This window comes from Metopolophium dirhodum, chromosome 3 (assembly GCF_019925205.1).
Source record: "Metopolophium dirhodum isolate CAU chromosome 3, ASM1992520v1, whole genome shotgun sequence".
Classification (NCBI taxonomy): Eukaryota; Metazoa; Arthropoda; class Insecta; order Hemiptera; family Aphididae; genus Metopolophium; species Metopolophium dirhodum.
The window spans coordinates 5,327,461-5,344,428 of NC_083562.1; the positions used below are offsets into that span (position 1 = coordinate 5,327,461).

General features: G+C 29.3%; 1 protein-coding gene across 1 annotated transcript in view; it reads right to left on the bottom strand.

Annotated features, from left to right (window-relative positions):
• The window catches only part of LOC132941586 (uncharacterized), a 109,440-nt gene that overhangs the window by 45,127 nt on the left and 47,345 nt on the right, over window positions 1-16,968 (bottom strand). The window contains 1 exon segment of the mRNA XM_061009705.1: window positions 14,056-14,230. Within this exon segment, the coding sequence (XP_060865688.1) occupies window positions 14,056-14,230 (175 nt within the window).

Consider the following 16,968-nt stretch of genomic DNA (forward strand, 5'->3'; position numbering starts at 1 on the left):
AGTTATATAGATTTTTTGTAATTAAGTCGAAAGATCTTTAATTTAAAATGTAATCGATTTCAATGTGCATTTATCTCAATTGGTTCACAACTCTAGTTGCCATATGGCTATCATTTCAGTTATACTTTTAGATTCAAAGCAAAGCTATAAATGTATTAGTTCTACGATGATGTGTTTTTTTGTCGGTCATCATCACTCTTGGAGCAAAAATTCAACTTGAGGGTGTTTTATAGTTTTCTACGCAACGATGTTTTCAAAACCATTATACGGTACGTCGGCATTGACCTTTAAGTTAATAACAATAATATATTATATTATTATAAAAATAAACTATGTATTTATGTATTTATAATTTATATTATAATATAATACAATTTACAATAAATAATAAAATATATTATGCAATGTCATTTTTGACCAAAAATAGTTATACTTATCTACTTATTTATTACTAATAGTAATATATCAATATAATGTTATAAAATATTCTTGGAAATAGACACTGACACGCCGTTTCTGCTCTAAATCAATTTCGTACGCAATCATTAAATTTAAATTAACACATCCGTTACTGTGACCTAGTAAATAACGAGGTACACTCGAAACCACACGGATTTTTTTCTCATAATATTTTTATCTAACAAATGCATCTCCTTTAGGAATGTTGTATTGTTAATTTATTATTGTGTTCTGATACCACTATTATACCAGTGATGTTTATCGATTGTTTTCATCCAGAATCAATTAATAGATACATTCTATTCAACCATGCCACATTCGTCTTCAAACTCTTGGTTGTGGTTTTTTTGGTAGTTACTACAATTGGAACAATGATTATATCAATAGCTATTCATAAGCGCTTTTCACTTTTAAAAATACAATTAAGTTATATTTATGGGATTTAAGCCATTATGCAATTTGTATACACACCAAAAATTAATTTAATTGTTGTATTTACGAGTAATGCATATTATAGTTTGAGATTTTCCATAACAAACTAAACAGTTTCATACCATTACCTAAGGTATTTTATTTATAGCTTTATATAAATAAGACTATTATTATGTATTATGATAATGTTATTATTATAAATAAAATAATTTAACCAGGCATTAATATGATTGTATATATATAAGTAAATCTCGGGGGAAGAAGTTTTCGCATTACATCGTATAACCACAATAGTTTCTAGGAATATAAAAAACACACAACTTTAATTAATACTGAATTAAATACCAAATCAATATCTAACATGATAATATGTTAAGACATTTTCCGTCACCCTGCACAAATTTAATAAGTATAAAATAATATCCTCGTACATATTATACTTATATTAAATGTTATAATTATATTTTAATGAATATATTGTGTACTTGACAGTTTTATAATTTCTTAACTGATGTTTATAATAATAAAGGGCGATTTTGAATAATTGCAATCTATGTTTCCGGGGAAATTAATCAAATAAAGAAATAGACATTAATTAAATAGACCGACATAGAAGAATGGGGCGACTCTCAAATCATACGCATAATATTAATTATATTATACTTGATAGAAATCAAAACAGTTAATTATGCGAAAACCACTGACTTATGTGTAAATTCAATCCATTATTTCGAGTTTGTTATCTTTATACAAATAAAAACCGTAACGGCATTTGTATCACCACTAATCACATATTTTTTTTCAGTGTCTGATAAGACGTAAGTTATTATTACGTATTTAAAAAGTATATTATTATAATAACAACTATAATGATTACACGGCGTCTTGGATAGGCAATTTTGCTACACCACTGTCTTTTGTCCATTCTTTCGGTATTTCATTATAATATTTTTTTTAATATTTGATTCAAGTTTCAACAATAGAATATTACGAATAGGCAGTGGTGTGGATAACCTGACATGCCTACACCACTCATCATGGGTCCATTTTTGGGTGGTTTAGAAGTATTTAGTTTGTTAAAATACACCAAAATACGATTACAGGTTATGATTAAAATCAATTTTTGATACTAGGTAACTTAAGAAATAAGCAATAGTTGAGTGTTGAGGAATATAATATGATGAGTTTAAATATTTGTAAGAGCACATTATGCTAAGTGTATTATTTTGTTTCCCAACAATACTTTTATTTGCTTTTAAATGGACAATTCGTAATGGTGCCCTTTAGCTGTCAACCGGCAACAGGATTTAGGAAAAAACACAATTAAAATCTAAGTGCTTACTGGAAAGAATAAATTGATATGCAATGAATAAGGTAATTTAAAAATGGTTACGTGATGGGGGGGATTAGATTTTGAAAGATTACCGGAAATCGTGCCCTACCGCCTCGTCGGCTTCAACAATCCGGACATCCGAACCGTTAGTGAAATCCGGATCTACGACTCGCCATATTATTTAAGGGAAATGAGAAATTCGGTGGAATATTTTTGAATCGGCGGACGGTGGAAAAACGCTCGACTCTTTCGCATCAATTTTTTTCGTTAAAAAAAAAATACAAAAAAGTACTTGTTCATTTAACAACGGTGATCTAAGTATTGTATGCGGTTTGCTATTACAAGTGTGCGTGCGTAGCTGTTTAATTAACTTTCCACAACAGTAGGCATTGATGATAAATAATAATAGGTATACACGCATAATATATTATACGTGCTCGGTGATTAAAAATATTCCCATTGCGCTACAACCAAGAAAGCATTTGTCAATAGTGCTATCCATGTTTGAGGTTGGTATACATACTCACTTTTGTGAGAAAAAAACGTTTTTCATTGTTTGTGCCGTACTTATAAAAATTACATATAATGAAGTTTTTTTTTTTTTTTTTTGCATATAGTGAGGTTTTATCATTTTTCTTAATCATATTCTAAAACAGAAATATTGTCAATGAAGATATATGTTTTTAAAAATCACAACAATTCACTGGTAAAATGAGTGTAATGACCTACCACGTTAAATGGTTCACCTATTGTATATACAATTACATATAAATAGAGAACAATAATTAAAAGAAATGCTTTGTTCAGGAAAAAAACTAGGTCATAGTTGGGGATTTAGATCATATCTTTTCAAAATATAATAATAATATACCACATCTCTACAAAAGTAATTCATTATAATTTATAAATCAGTCTGTATATAGTAGATGAATAATATGAAGTGGTGTGGTGAATATATTTTTCATGATATATTATTCAGATACCTCTGGCAAATTAGTATAGAATCAACAATCTCATAACCATGATAAAAATAATAAATATTATGACAAATGCATGATGCATACAAAATCGTCTCGCTATATAATAGTCACTCCGGTTTCCTAGTCGAACCTTTTTTTTTTTTAAAATATGTATTAGTATTCTAACATCTCGACACACAAGTATTATTATACTTGGTGTTCATTAACATTTGGAACATTGAGAATCATCAAAATGGAATACAACATATCAATATGTTATAATGTTTATTATAATAATATGCATAGACGCCTATAGCGTTTGATATTTTTTTTTTTTTTTGGGGGGGGGGGGAGCTCTAAGGCTACTATAATAATATTTAATAAGCTTACAATTTAGGAAACATCGGGGGGCTTAGCCTCTAAAAGTCTTAACTTGTACCTATATGATGATATGTACATTATACAATAAATAAAGATACTTATAAATTATAAATCACACAAAGTAAAATGTAAACGATATTATTATTAATAATCAATGAAAGAATCTTTATTTATAACATCCCATATAGAATTCCATTTATTATAGAACTAACAATTTAACATTAATATCATGGTTTATCAACCTCCTGTGAGTAATCTAGCTTTTTTTGGAAGTTGAGAGTTATATACAATGCTTATGTGGACAAACATCTTAAATGTATAGTATAATTTCAAGAAATCGACGATAAAATATAATTATTAAAAAAGAAAAGAAAAAAAAATATTATTAATCACAAATACAGATATAAAAAATGATGTCTAAATCACATGACGTAAAAACATAAGGTATAGGTGCGCTATATAAAGTAAACATAAAATAAATATAAATATAATCATATAAATGGCTTATTGTTCGTATAATAATAATTTATTTAGATATCTATTTATGTTAGTTGAAGAATTAGTTCTTAAATATTTTTTATTGTTAATATTTAAGAAATTGAACGCTTTGGGCCCTAAATAATCAATACTTTTCTGGCCTATATTTTTTTTTGAATAATTAATTTTTAGATCATAAAAGCTAAGGTTTCTGGTTTATTAAATATTATATTGTTCTGTGATGGTAGTTTTTTTTTTAAATAAAAGAAACAGTAAAATATGTATTATATAACTGACACGTCATAGGTCCCTATGATACGACCAACGCTCGACAAATAGTATATTATGATACATCGTGCAATATGCGATAACTGTCGTCATCTAACCAGCAATATAATATTATAATGGGCACACGTACAAATGACGACTAACAATAAATATAATACTAGTTGACGCAAGTCCGTCGGGCCTACACGATTTTAATGTTATAATATACTTAGGCATACGATTATATATTATACTATAATCGGATATCCGACGGCAGACTTGTCGACACTGTGAATTAGTATAATATATTATCGTATAGTTATTTTACTTATGTTAATAACAACAATATCCAGCAGTAATGCTAATTCACGTGCGGTCTTTGTTGTTTTCTGAGTACCTACGTACATATGTGTTAGCGCCAGTGCCACTGCCGAATCTCATATATATATATATATATATATACGAACGATCTCTTGAATGCTTTCTACATGATTGGAATTTCCTTTTAGGAATTTTCTACACCGGATGATGAGCACACTACTAAATATTTTATGTTATTATGTTCGAAATGTTCATATTTTTTTTTTTTTTTTGCACCGATGCGTGTAGCTGCCTCCTATAGGCACCTCCTCATACCTATTATTATTAATTTGTTACGGTGGCATTCCCCATTGTCATCATATCGACGTAACGGTGCGCTCGGTAAAAGAATAAAGAAATACCGTCGCAGCTGATCACGATAAAATAATAATAATTTATCCCTCTTCGCAGTGTAATAATAATACGTACAAAATGTATAGTACATCGCGATGATGATTGACAGAGCGGGGAAAATCGAAACCCGCGCGTACTTATAAGGACGATATAACGTAGATTTCGTATTTTACGAGCACCGTAGGTACTTCGTAGTAAAGCTTGCCAGGAGAGACACGCACATGACAATAATAATTAATAATAATGATAATATATCGTTTTATTATAATAATAATATCGTCTCGACTCTGAGGCGTTTCTCGGTCTCCCCGTGAAGCCCAAAAACATTCATCATCATGACCGTGCGCAACCCCGCGGGGACGTGACACGACGATGACAGCGCCTCCCTCGTCATATAAAATATACGCCACGACAACATAGATGTATAAATTTACGCAAACGTGTTTCGTTGAACGATATCGTACAAATAATAATATATTATGCATAGAGATTTGACCGATCACTTTCGATTACACTCGGTTTTCATACGTCCGCCTCCGTGTGATATTATAACACCCAAACAACATGGGGTACAGTGGTACCTTTGATGTTGGTGAAAATATCAAACTAATCGAACTTTATAATAATACATGTACAATTCAGATTAATATTTTATGTATACCTACATTCCACTCACGGGTTTTAGATTCAGAGCAGACGAGAATTCGTTTGCAAAACTAGTTTTTTCAAATATAGATTATTTTTCTAGTTCAAAAATTATAATAACACTGTATAAACTTGACATTTTCACCAAATGTCCATATATTAGCATTTTATACTAGGACATGATATAATTTTAAAATCGTTTCGGCTTTTTTTGTGCTATTAATAGATATTTGAAAATTATATACGTAAGTTATTTTTAGAGAACATAAAAATATCAAAAATCATTTTTCAACATTTTATAAGCAAATATATATCAATATATTTTTATGGAATTTATCAAAATATTCAAACGTGTAATAACGATTTATCTTCAATAGATTTTTTTATTATGTTATTATTCAAAAAAATATTGATCGTAGAAACTTGATACATAACACTGATACATTTTATACGCCCAGTGTAATTTTCAAAATATTTATAAAAAATGTAAGCTATTTATATTAGACATTTGAACTTTTCTAAACATTTAGTCTACTTAAGCTTGACCATCGATAGCATCCAGCATCGGAGTTCAAGGATGATTGGCAAAGATTCGGTTCGGAAAAAATCCGATCACATAACATAACTCTTTTCAGGATTAAAACTCATGGATCACGGACCCCCCCCCCCCACCCCCCGACGGCCTTGCATGTGTTCAAGCCACATCTCCGGGGCCCTATCGATGTCACCACTAATAGTTCCATAATATGTAAAACGCTTATATAAATATTCCCTATATTGTAATTAGTTATACACAACATCAAAGTGTGCGTCGAGTTTATCCTCATCTAGCTTGAATCTATTCAATCAACCATGCACCGGATCATAACAGACAGTAAATTGTTTGTATCGACTATCGGACAAGGCTGAACTGAAGTACTTTCCATCAAATAAACCATCACAGTGGCAAAAAAATACACACCGACCCTTCCACACCGAAATAATAAATAGAATTCTAACTAAAGTCTAACGTCACAAAAAAGACCACTAAGTATATCAAGTAGGTAAGTAAAAAAATACATCATAAAACACACTCTTGAAATAAAATTACACGCCCTTATATAGAAAAAGTAATCTAAAATACTTGAAACACACAGGTAAACAAACACAAAAAAAATTTTGATCGAACTCGAATGGTCAACAGGTTACCTGATCAGGTCACACCAGCTGGTCGCACTACAGACCCCACTAACCCAAGTAACCATAATATCATACCTACGATTTTTAAGTACTGTATAAAAAAAGTAGTCATTAATACTATCAACTTTAATTTAGTTTGCTTATATAATATCAATAGTATTATAGCTAAAAATATAAACTATTATAATATTCATATGACTATTTATGGAAGTTTAACTGTGTCAATAGTGTCATTGAATTCTGAACATTGTAAGGATTCAAAAAGTAGTATTAGTTTTTGAAAGTTATATAGGACACATAGGTAATTTATTATATAATATTTAAAAAAATACCCATTTTATTACTTAACAGTTGTTCAACTAATAGAAAAACATTACTAGTATATTATCTATTTATAGAATACATTTATTAAGGAGAAGTAATATAAAGATACAAAATACATAAATAATTAATAACAGTAATTATCAATATAATTTATGAACAAAATATATATATAAGAGGTTTATTCTTAAGGAACCATTTTTAATAGTTCTTCTTTTTTAAATAATATATTTGTTCGAACTAATAATAACTGGTCTTTTCCAGGTTTATGGGTCGTATGTTACATCTGTGGGGAGATAATAAACATATACAATTCGTCTGAAAAAAGGCGATTACACTTACATTGCCAGAACGGAAAATAATTATTTATAAATTTCTGGAAATTTTGACTCTGGAACATTGATTACAGTACTATAGAATATTAATCTAATTGTAATTATTTACAGAAATAATATTTACATATTATTGCCATCCCCATTACATAGTATAGGTACCTATATCTGCAATCTATATCAATTTCGATACAATATTATTTACCTATCGGCGGTACGGGTTTATTATCTATTTGATGGAAATTGGAATTTATAAAATATTATTGTATTGTGGCCAGTTTGTAATTTATATAGGACGCATAATATTACGAAAATTATAATATTCTAATTCTTAACAGACTTTTACATACATTTACGATTTTGTAATTATTAGTTATTACTTATTAGTTATAACTGCTATTCAAATAATCATATTTCATTATAAAAAGATAAAAATATAATGTCTATTGGAAGTTATGACCGAAAAAACAGAAAAAACAAATTTATCAAAATATAGATTTCGGTTCAGTTTCGGTTCGTAAAAAAATATATTATAATGGTTGCCGCCCGGTTTCAGTCCAAAACTGGTCTTATTCGGTACGGTTCCAGTCCCCGTTACCAATACGCCAATACGGATTAAAATGCGAAAACCAATTTTGAGGTTGATTGGTAGTAATTTTTACTTATCATCAGAACTTATTTAGGTAAAAAACGTGAATTTTGAATAAAAAAACCCTCATTAAACGAGATATACTGAGAAAAATTAATATTAATATCATATGGGATACCATCCTTTGTACTCGAAACATAAACTCGGCTACAGGTTAGACTTTTTCAATTGTCCCAACATAATTATTTCATCCTTCTTTCTGTCCCTCGCTACAATATCAAGTAGCCCTTTGATCTTTAAACCGTAAATAGTAATTATTATAAGCATAGGTACACCTTTTCCATTTCCTGCAACCGTGAGTTCTTTTTTTCTCGTTGAATTTAAGTTTTTAATTTTGACGTTAGTACATGAATTTAAGGCATTTGAGCGTTTGTAAGAAATTGTTAACTAATTTACCTAAGAATAACTGGTACACACGCATATTCATAATAGATTGTAATGATGTCATGAAATTAATATTGCATTGCAATCGTTTTTGTTTTTGCAACGATAAAATATCTAGGTCAGCGGAAATATAAACATAATTGAATACAATACGAGTATGATATTATATTAAATTTGACCATTGTTATAAATATTTTTAAGTTTTTTTTTGTTATTTTACAAGATCCTCATTATATTTATGCACAGCAAATATTAATTGTCCTGTGCGTATCAATTTTGGACGCCATTTTTTCTATGAATGTAAAAATACATGAAAAGGAGACGTAAAAGAAAAAAAAACAATGAGAAACTTGAAACGCAGTTTTGTGTTATGTATTATAATTAATATTATTGTTTGCTAAAATTCTTAAGTTTTTGATTTATCTTTACGATTTGACAATAACACAAGCTATAAATATTTTAACAATGAATTATTATATCTACACTACTACATACTACGCACTCTTAAAGTTCTAAACTTTATGTAATTGATTTTTTTTTGTCGTATCAAAGAATACAATCTATGTTATTATTATTATTTTTACATAAAAAGAACATTTTATTTTCGTAGAGTATCAATTTTAGATTCCGGACAAAGCGAAGAATATATTGGTTTTACAATGTTGTTTTTATTTTATTTTTTTCGTTTACTTTTTTGAAAAGTAAAAAATCCCAAAAGTTTCACTTAATTAATTGACTATAGGAACGCAATCTGTTTGGTAGTTTAAATAAGTTCGATTTACAATAATAAATAACACAGTAATAGTAAGTTTTTAACACAATACCTAGCCCTAGTAGGGTAAAAAACTGACCTTAACAATATTTGATGCGCAGTTTAACCAAGTTCAACTAGGAATCATTTTTCCAATAAAATCATTTAAACACCAATGTGAGTGAAAACTGAAAATAGATAAGTATTCTGATTTACTATATTTCTAACCTTTAATACTTTATATGAATGATTCATAAAGAATTTCCACCCTTGTTTAGATGCACTCATAGTCTCTGTAATATCTATAAACTGTAGAAGACTAATACTTTAATATTTGACTTGAGGAACTATAAGGAAGGCAATAGTAAAAACTGCGATTTTTATCATTTAAATATACGTATTACCGATAAAAATGTATTTAAATAAATTCATCATCAGCACGATCATATTGAAACCTAATGGTATTGGGCGTGTGGGAATATTTAGAAAATATTTTTTCCATTTCAACTTTTTTTAATTATTTACCATTCTTTTACAGGCTATTTTTTCTCATGGTCACTGTTAGCTCATGACCAGAGCTCGTAAGTTTATGCATTTGCATATAAATCTTGCCTAGTTGTATTTAATGCTAGATGACATAGAAATCCATTTCAAGATACCACGGTTAAATATGTGAAGTATTATTTTGCATGTTTTTGCATATTTAGAGGTTTTTTGCCTATTTGGCATATTTGTGCATATTATGTTAATTTTATCGGGCATATTATACATGATTTTGATATTCCTATTTATATTATTATATAAATATGCATTTTTTTTATAGAAATACTACCTATGAAAGAATCAACATTTAACAAAAAAAAAAACGCGACCGCTTATAATTTATTTAAAATCTATTTTTTTTAATTATGACATAAAAAAATAAAATATAACTATAAAAAAATGAATGAATAATTCATGTTATTTCATAAATTGTTTATGATTTTTTTAAGTATGCATTTTAAAAGTGCATAGTTTTAGATATTTAGTGCATATAAATGTATATTTTTTAACTTTTTAAAGCATATTTCAATGCATATTTTTCAAATTTTTAGTGCATAAATGCATGTTTATTTAGGCATTTTTTATGGCATGAACTTACGAGCCCTGCTCATGATTACATGGCAGTCATGTCTTGTCAAAGACTACTTCTTGATCACGACCACGACCAATGTCTATAGCACTCTAGCTCAATATAAAACTGTCTTGTTCTCAACTATCGCGTTGTGAAATGTCTATTATATTATGTTTATATATTATTTAAAAGTGAATTTCAGATTGCAGTAATAGTAACAGGATAACTGTAAGAACTATACGTCTATATATTATTTATGATCGAATTATTGGTAGTGTAATTACTTAATAAGTGTTTATGCAAAACGAAAATTCGCAAAGTGACTATAGTCACTAGAGCTGTTCACAGATCACCAGCAAAAAACTTTTCATATTATGTAGAGTGCTGCAGAATCATTATGATAACTCAGTTTGTGTTCAATATTTATGTCGTAGGTATTGGCAATACAACGATTTTATTGTAATATATTACCCAGTTTATAGGTATGCCGGAAGACACTGTTTGATATGTGTATCTCGTATCAGTATATACATTATAAAATAAAAAACCTACAACAGGAAAAAACGCACTTGGGGACTTGCGTATCACGTGGCATGACGTAATGGTTGAATTATTTTTACAAATAACAATACTTGATAAAAAAATAAAATAGGTACACCGTTTATTAAAATAAACGAGGTGATTGTTGGACGTTGTACAGTATATTCTGCCGATCAAATCTGTGTTGGATGCTGTAAAAAATCCAAGTGGACGCATATATATAAACCCTAACCCTAACGAGGCGAGATAAGACGTCTACGATCGTGTCAGCAGATATTTACACGATAATAACATGCGTATATGTATAAATCGATAATAATCTATCAACCCGATAATTATCGACGATATATAATATTGATTGATTCAAAGTTCAAACCCGACACGATACAGACGAGCGAAAAAATATCGATTAATTATTCTATTTTAAATTTTAGAGTAGGTACGCAAGGTAGCTGGTATGTCGCCTGTACTGTTTTCGAAAATAAAATCCGATAGGTGAACGTGAAATGTCGAAATTGTAGGAAAACGTTTATGGGGAAATGATTCGCAACGTGCTTAGCCCGTTTGACAATCAAAATCCGATTGATGCGAGTGCCGAGCGAACATAGTATTATACGCACGCAGACTTTCGCTTCAGTTTCGACGTTAAACATTATATTCCATACGCATAATATATACAAATCACGACAGTACACGCTCTAAACTACAAATTATATAGACATAATAAAGGTAGTGTTACATTGGTATACTCATTTGTGAATTTCGCATACCTGCCATTTTCATTATAGTAATACAGTACGCAGTTATATAATAAATATACTTTAATGCATTAAATAATTTTTATTATACATATTATTTGAAGTAAAAGTATTCAAAAAAAAAAAAATTATCCTTTACGAACATACCATTTACATTTTTCAACAACATTTTTATAAAACATATTATTTGAGGAAACTCAACATTTTTAATGTCTGTCGTTAATGAAGGTTATTTATTATTTTTAAATTTAAAATAATAATATTTTAAGTATAATTTATCTACCTATAGTATTATACGATTTCTATACTACAGTCTACCGTGGATCGCAGGTTCAACGTAATGGGTACGGTATAAGGTAAGAAAACAAATGTTATTGTCATATTCAAGGTGGATTGGAGTTATAGGTAACGTATCCAATTATTGAAAATTGTTGAAAAAATAATAAATATTTCTATTACAAAACACGATTTTAGTTGGTCGATTACCACTTTAATACTATAGCCGTATTAACCAGCGTTGCCTGAGGATAAATTAATCCGAGATAGTAATAATTAACATTTTTTTTCTTACGGTAACAAAGTGCAAGCAAAAATAATCGTATAAGGCTAATAATAACTTTCACTGTTAAAGCCTTAATATTTAAATAACAAATAAATAAACAAAAATCGAATAATATGTGGTTACGATTTTAATATTATTGATAGCGGATAAGCCAAACTAAAATCAATGATTCAATCTATTCTCCAAACCTGCAGCGCCGAATCGTCAAAGTCGGTCGGTTATTTTTATGCGATTCTATTTAAGCCTCAGAAATTAACTTTACCTTTTATAATATATATAATATCCGTTACTTGTGGGTCGCTTCTATTTAATACTCTTACGGTTACGACCCACCCGGAATCCCAACCAAAAAGTGTGTGCAATTTAGTGCCAATCGGTCAAAAACTGTGGATTTGCATTATATATTGTGTCATTTAGATATAACTCGACTATTTTAATCGATCTCTCTATGTTTTCAGTTTTGTTGCAGTTGAAATAATATTCTCGATTGTTTTTGTCGAAATCGGTCGAGTGTTTTTTTTAGTAAAATATATACCTCATTCATAAACTTTGCCTCTTAAATAATATAATAGCTTTTACTTAATATTGCATATTTTATATAGAATAGCTTTATTAGTCTAAATGATAAATTATAATACAATACTGACGATTATATCCAACCATACTAATAACTATTTTACTATCTGTAACCCACAAATCCTATATTCAATATTGAAACAAATAAATATTCGATTTTCGAAAGCTGAAACAAAATTTATGTGTAAATTCGCCATATGGCAACAAATAGGGGTGGAAAAAATAAAAAATAAACACTCCTCGAGACTCTAGAAATCTATTGATATAACTTTTATTGAAAACGGTCCAGTGGTTTCTGAGTCAACAGAGGACAAAGAAACAGACAAACGTTCATTTATATTTATATGTATACATATTATATATAGATAGATAATATAAAGAGACTAATATAAGTAGGAACTACTAAATACTTTGTACATTTTCACGGACTTTGGTTGTTTAAATTATAAAGTAAAAATACTTTTCAATTAAGGAAATGTGTTACTATTATTATTATGCGTATACTGCAACCGCGGAATAGTAACGTCGTTTGTGGGATTCGAGGTTTTGCAATTGCATTCCTAAACTTACAGACATACAGTGTCTACGTATATGTTTTGTACCCGCATGTAATCCAAAAAACATACATTGTAATTTTTCGATTAAAGTGGTCCCATTTTGGTACTTGTTTTTGGATATTATTGGTCGGGTTTGCATATTATCAAAAAAACAATATTATATTATTTTATTTATTTATTTATTTTATTTTATAAATTAACGCCAAATTGGCTTTTACAAAATTAGAAACCTGATAAAATGAAATAACAAAATAGTTAAATAAAGAAAAGTATTAAAGTAAACATATCGTATACATTCGCACCATTCTAGGTTGGCGTCGGGGATCGACTTGTCGGTATGTAAAAAGTGAAATCGAGTGTTGCCGGGAACGCGACAGTCTCTCTAATAAACTATGTGCGATGTGCCTCTATTTGTCCATTTGATAATCTCGACATAAAATACGATAACTAAGGATCTGACGACTAGATGATAGTGACTTGAGACAGATAACCTCGTTTATGGGCTGATAATTGTGGGACGGATGAACATACAAATTGTCGTACCGAACCGTTGATAATTTTTATGTAAATTATTATAATATTTGATACGTCATTTATAGAGTAATCTGCAGTCGCACACATACGATTCGGCACACATATTACCTATATATTATTCGGGTACTCACCTAAACGTCAGATATTTGTGAGATTGTTGGTCGGCCGTCGTCGCCGACCAGTCAAACTCCAGTAGGTTGCAGCCACCGTTGGCGGCCGGTTGACCCCCCCGAGCCAGCAGTTTGCCATTCACGGTGATCGTATAATTGTACAGCGTCGAGACGGCCGCCGTGCAGTTCATCCTCACTGCAAACACAATACGATAACAATGTAATAATATTTTATTTGCGTTACAGTGTTGCGCAGTATACAAATGACACAACAGTTTAATAATATATAGGTATTGTGATGGGGCGGCATTGTGAAGTGGTCCGCAAAACGACGCGAGATAACATTGCGCGGAGACGTATGTACGCGTGTTCGTCGAGCGTATTATATTTAATATGTATATGCGTATTATTATGTTACTATAGCCCAACGCAAAATCGTCCAATTCGTGAAATAGTCGCTATTTTTCTGGACCATTTCGCGAAACGACCTAGTCGCTCGTGCAATATTCATGAAACGGCTAAAAGACAACGCGTTGTTCTACTTCCGCACGAAATGGACAAATTTCAGTTCTCATCGTAAACGGCCGTGTATTCTGTCCAATATGCCACTGACGATGACACATCAACCAACTAGATAATATCATTATTATTATTTATATTTTTTTGGATAAATTAAAAAAATGTTTTTAAAACTATAGGCTTTCATAATAACGTAGGTAGCTATAATTCTATATTATTTTTTATACACAACAACTAAATACACGACGTTATAATAATATATAAATATAACATAATGTAACATAATATTTATTTAGACGTATGAACAAGAATATTCTGATTTTACAATAATAATTAAATAAATTTGTTTAAATTAAAACATTTAAATGCTATGATCATTACCTTTATCTACAATAAGAGGACCATGATACCAAAACATTTTCACATTTACTATCTTGGTCGATAAATCTTACTACATATTACCGCGTTAAGCAGTTACGAATGCAACACTCGCGTTTGTGTATTTTCTAGAAATATCTTTCAAATTATATTTTATACCAGCCGACGAAAGGAAGAATATTTTTCATTTCTCTTGTCGGACCTTCGAAACATTTCAATCCACACAATTTTCTAAAGACATAGTATTGAGATTTATTATTTATTTATCGTATGGCAAATTGAGATTTATTATTCAACAAAACAAAGAAACCTCGACAGCAACTCATCAAAAATATCCTCCAAGTCCGTTTTTGAAATATGAAGCATTATTCACAATACACGTATATTATATTTAATGGAAATAATACTCTTCGAAATATAAATGTACAATTCACGCAGTAGTAACAAAGGTACGCGTATTACCGTAAGAATGTAAGATACATAGATATAATATACAATAACATAATATACAACATAATAGTGTAGTAATACTGTAAATCCTACTTTACGAAACACTGCACCTACCATTTTATTTTTATGTTATTGATGCTATTATGTATTTTATTAATTATTTAGATAATATAATAAATATTATAATTGTTGTTAAATATAAAACTAAATATTTTGAAAGTACCTTTGATAAGTAAATTAATATAATATAGTAATTAAGTACTAGGTAGTATAAGAATAATAATTATATAATAATAATTTTTCAACAAAAAAACATATTTAAATATTATATAAATAATATTTTGTCTAAATTTAAACTTTAAATATTTATTTACAAAAAACTATATTTATATATTTTTTAGATTTTTTGTTAAGATATATTGTTTTGAATTTTCAATCCTTAGCTACAAAAAGCAAACATTTTATACATTTTTAACAACAAAATAATTTCCACATTTTTGAGATTTTTATGAATTTTATCGACATTTTAACTTCAGGCGCTCATAAAAAAATATTGTGGATTTAGGCTCAACATTTTTTATGATTTCCATTAATAAAAACGTATTAGGAACCTTGTATTAAATTGTCAAGGTTTTGATCAACTGATCAAGTGAAAATATTTTTATGCCTATTATAATAGTTCAAAAAGAGTCAAAATCTTTTTAGATGTTATTTTATGTTATGGTGTATAGAGAATTTTTATGTTAACATTTGCTAAAAATTCAAAGTATCTACGGTATTAGTTATTTGGTTACATCAAAAAAACTAAATCGATTTCGTCAAAAACTGTTTTTGCGTACAAAAATTTAGTTTTTCCCAACGATTTTGAAAGCTACTGTGAATTTAGAAATTTTACCTCTCAAAAGTACCAACTAGATTAACTTTCCTACCAGAAAAGATACTGAAACTTAAGATCAATGAAATATTTTGACTACTCATCGTGTATACATACATAAAAAAACACACATCACTGTAAAATCGTTACGCTCAGAATTTTAAAGGTAGGTCCTCGTTTGAAAAAAAAGAAGTCCGTAACGCCACATGATGACTCTCGGTAAATAGCATAAACATTTTAAGTATTTAAAAATAATGATATACGATCTTCAACTAAACTCGATATTGTTTTAAAAAAAATCAAAATTTGAATAAATGCACAATCAAAGGGTAGAACGGAGATAACCTTGGTTCATCCTCTATAAAGTTCTACTAACTAACTTTATATATTACCCTACATAATATCAAATTTCAGTCGCGCCATCATGAACTTTGTATTCAATTATGAATTACCGTTGCTGTCTGACATCAGTTGTAATGTCGACAAAAAGTACATTTCACGAATCGGGCAATTTCGCGTCTGAAATGTTACGCGTTAATGTAGGTAGGTAAAAGATATTTCGCGACTTGTGCTGGGACCCGTGGGGGGGGGGGGGGGGGGGTCGAGACGATATAGTAAAGAGACGCGCGATAAATCAGGATATTTCTCGGGAAAACAGACGGCGCCAAAAATCTTGTAACAGAACAAAACAAAAATTATATACGTGTATATAC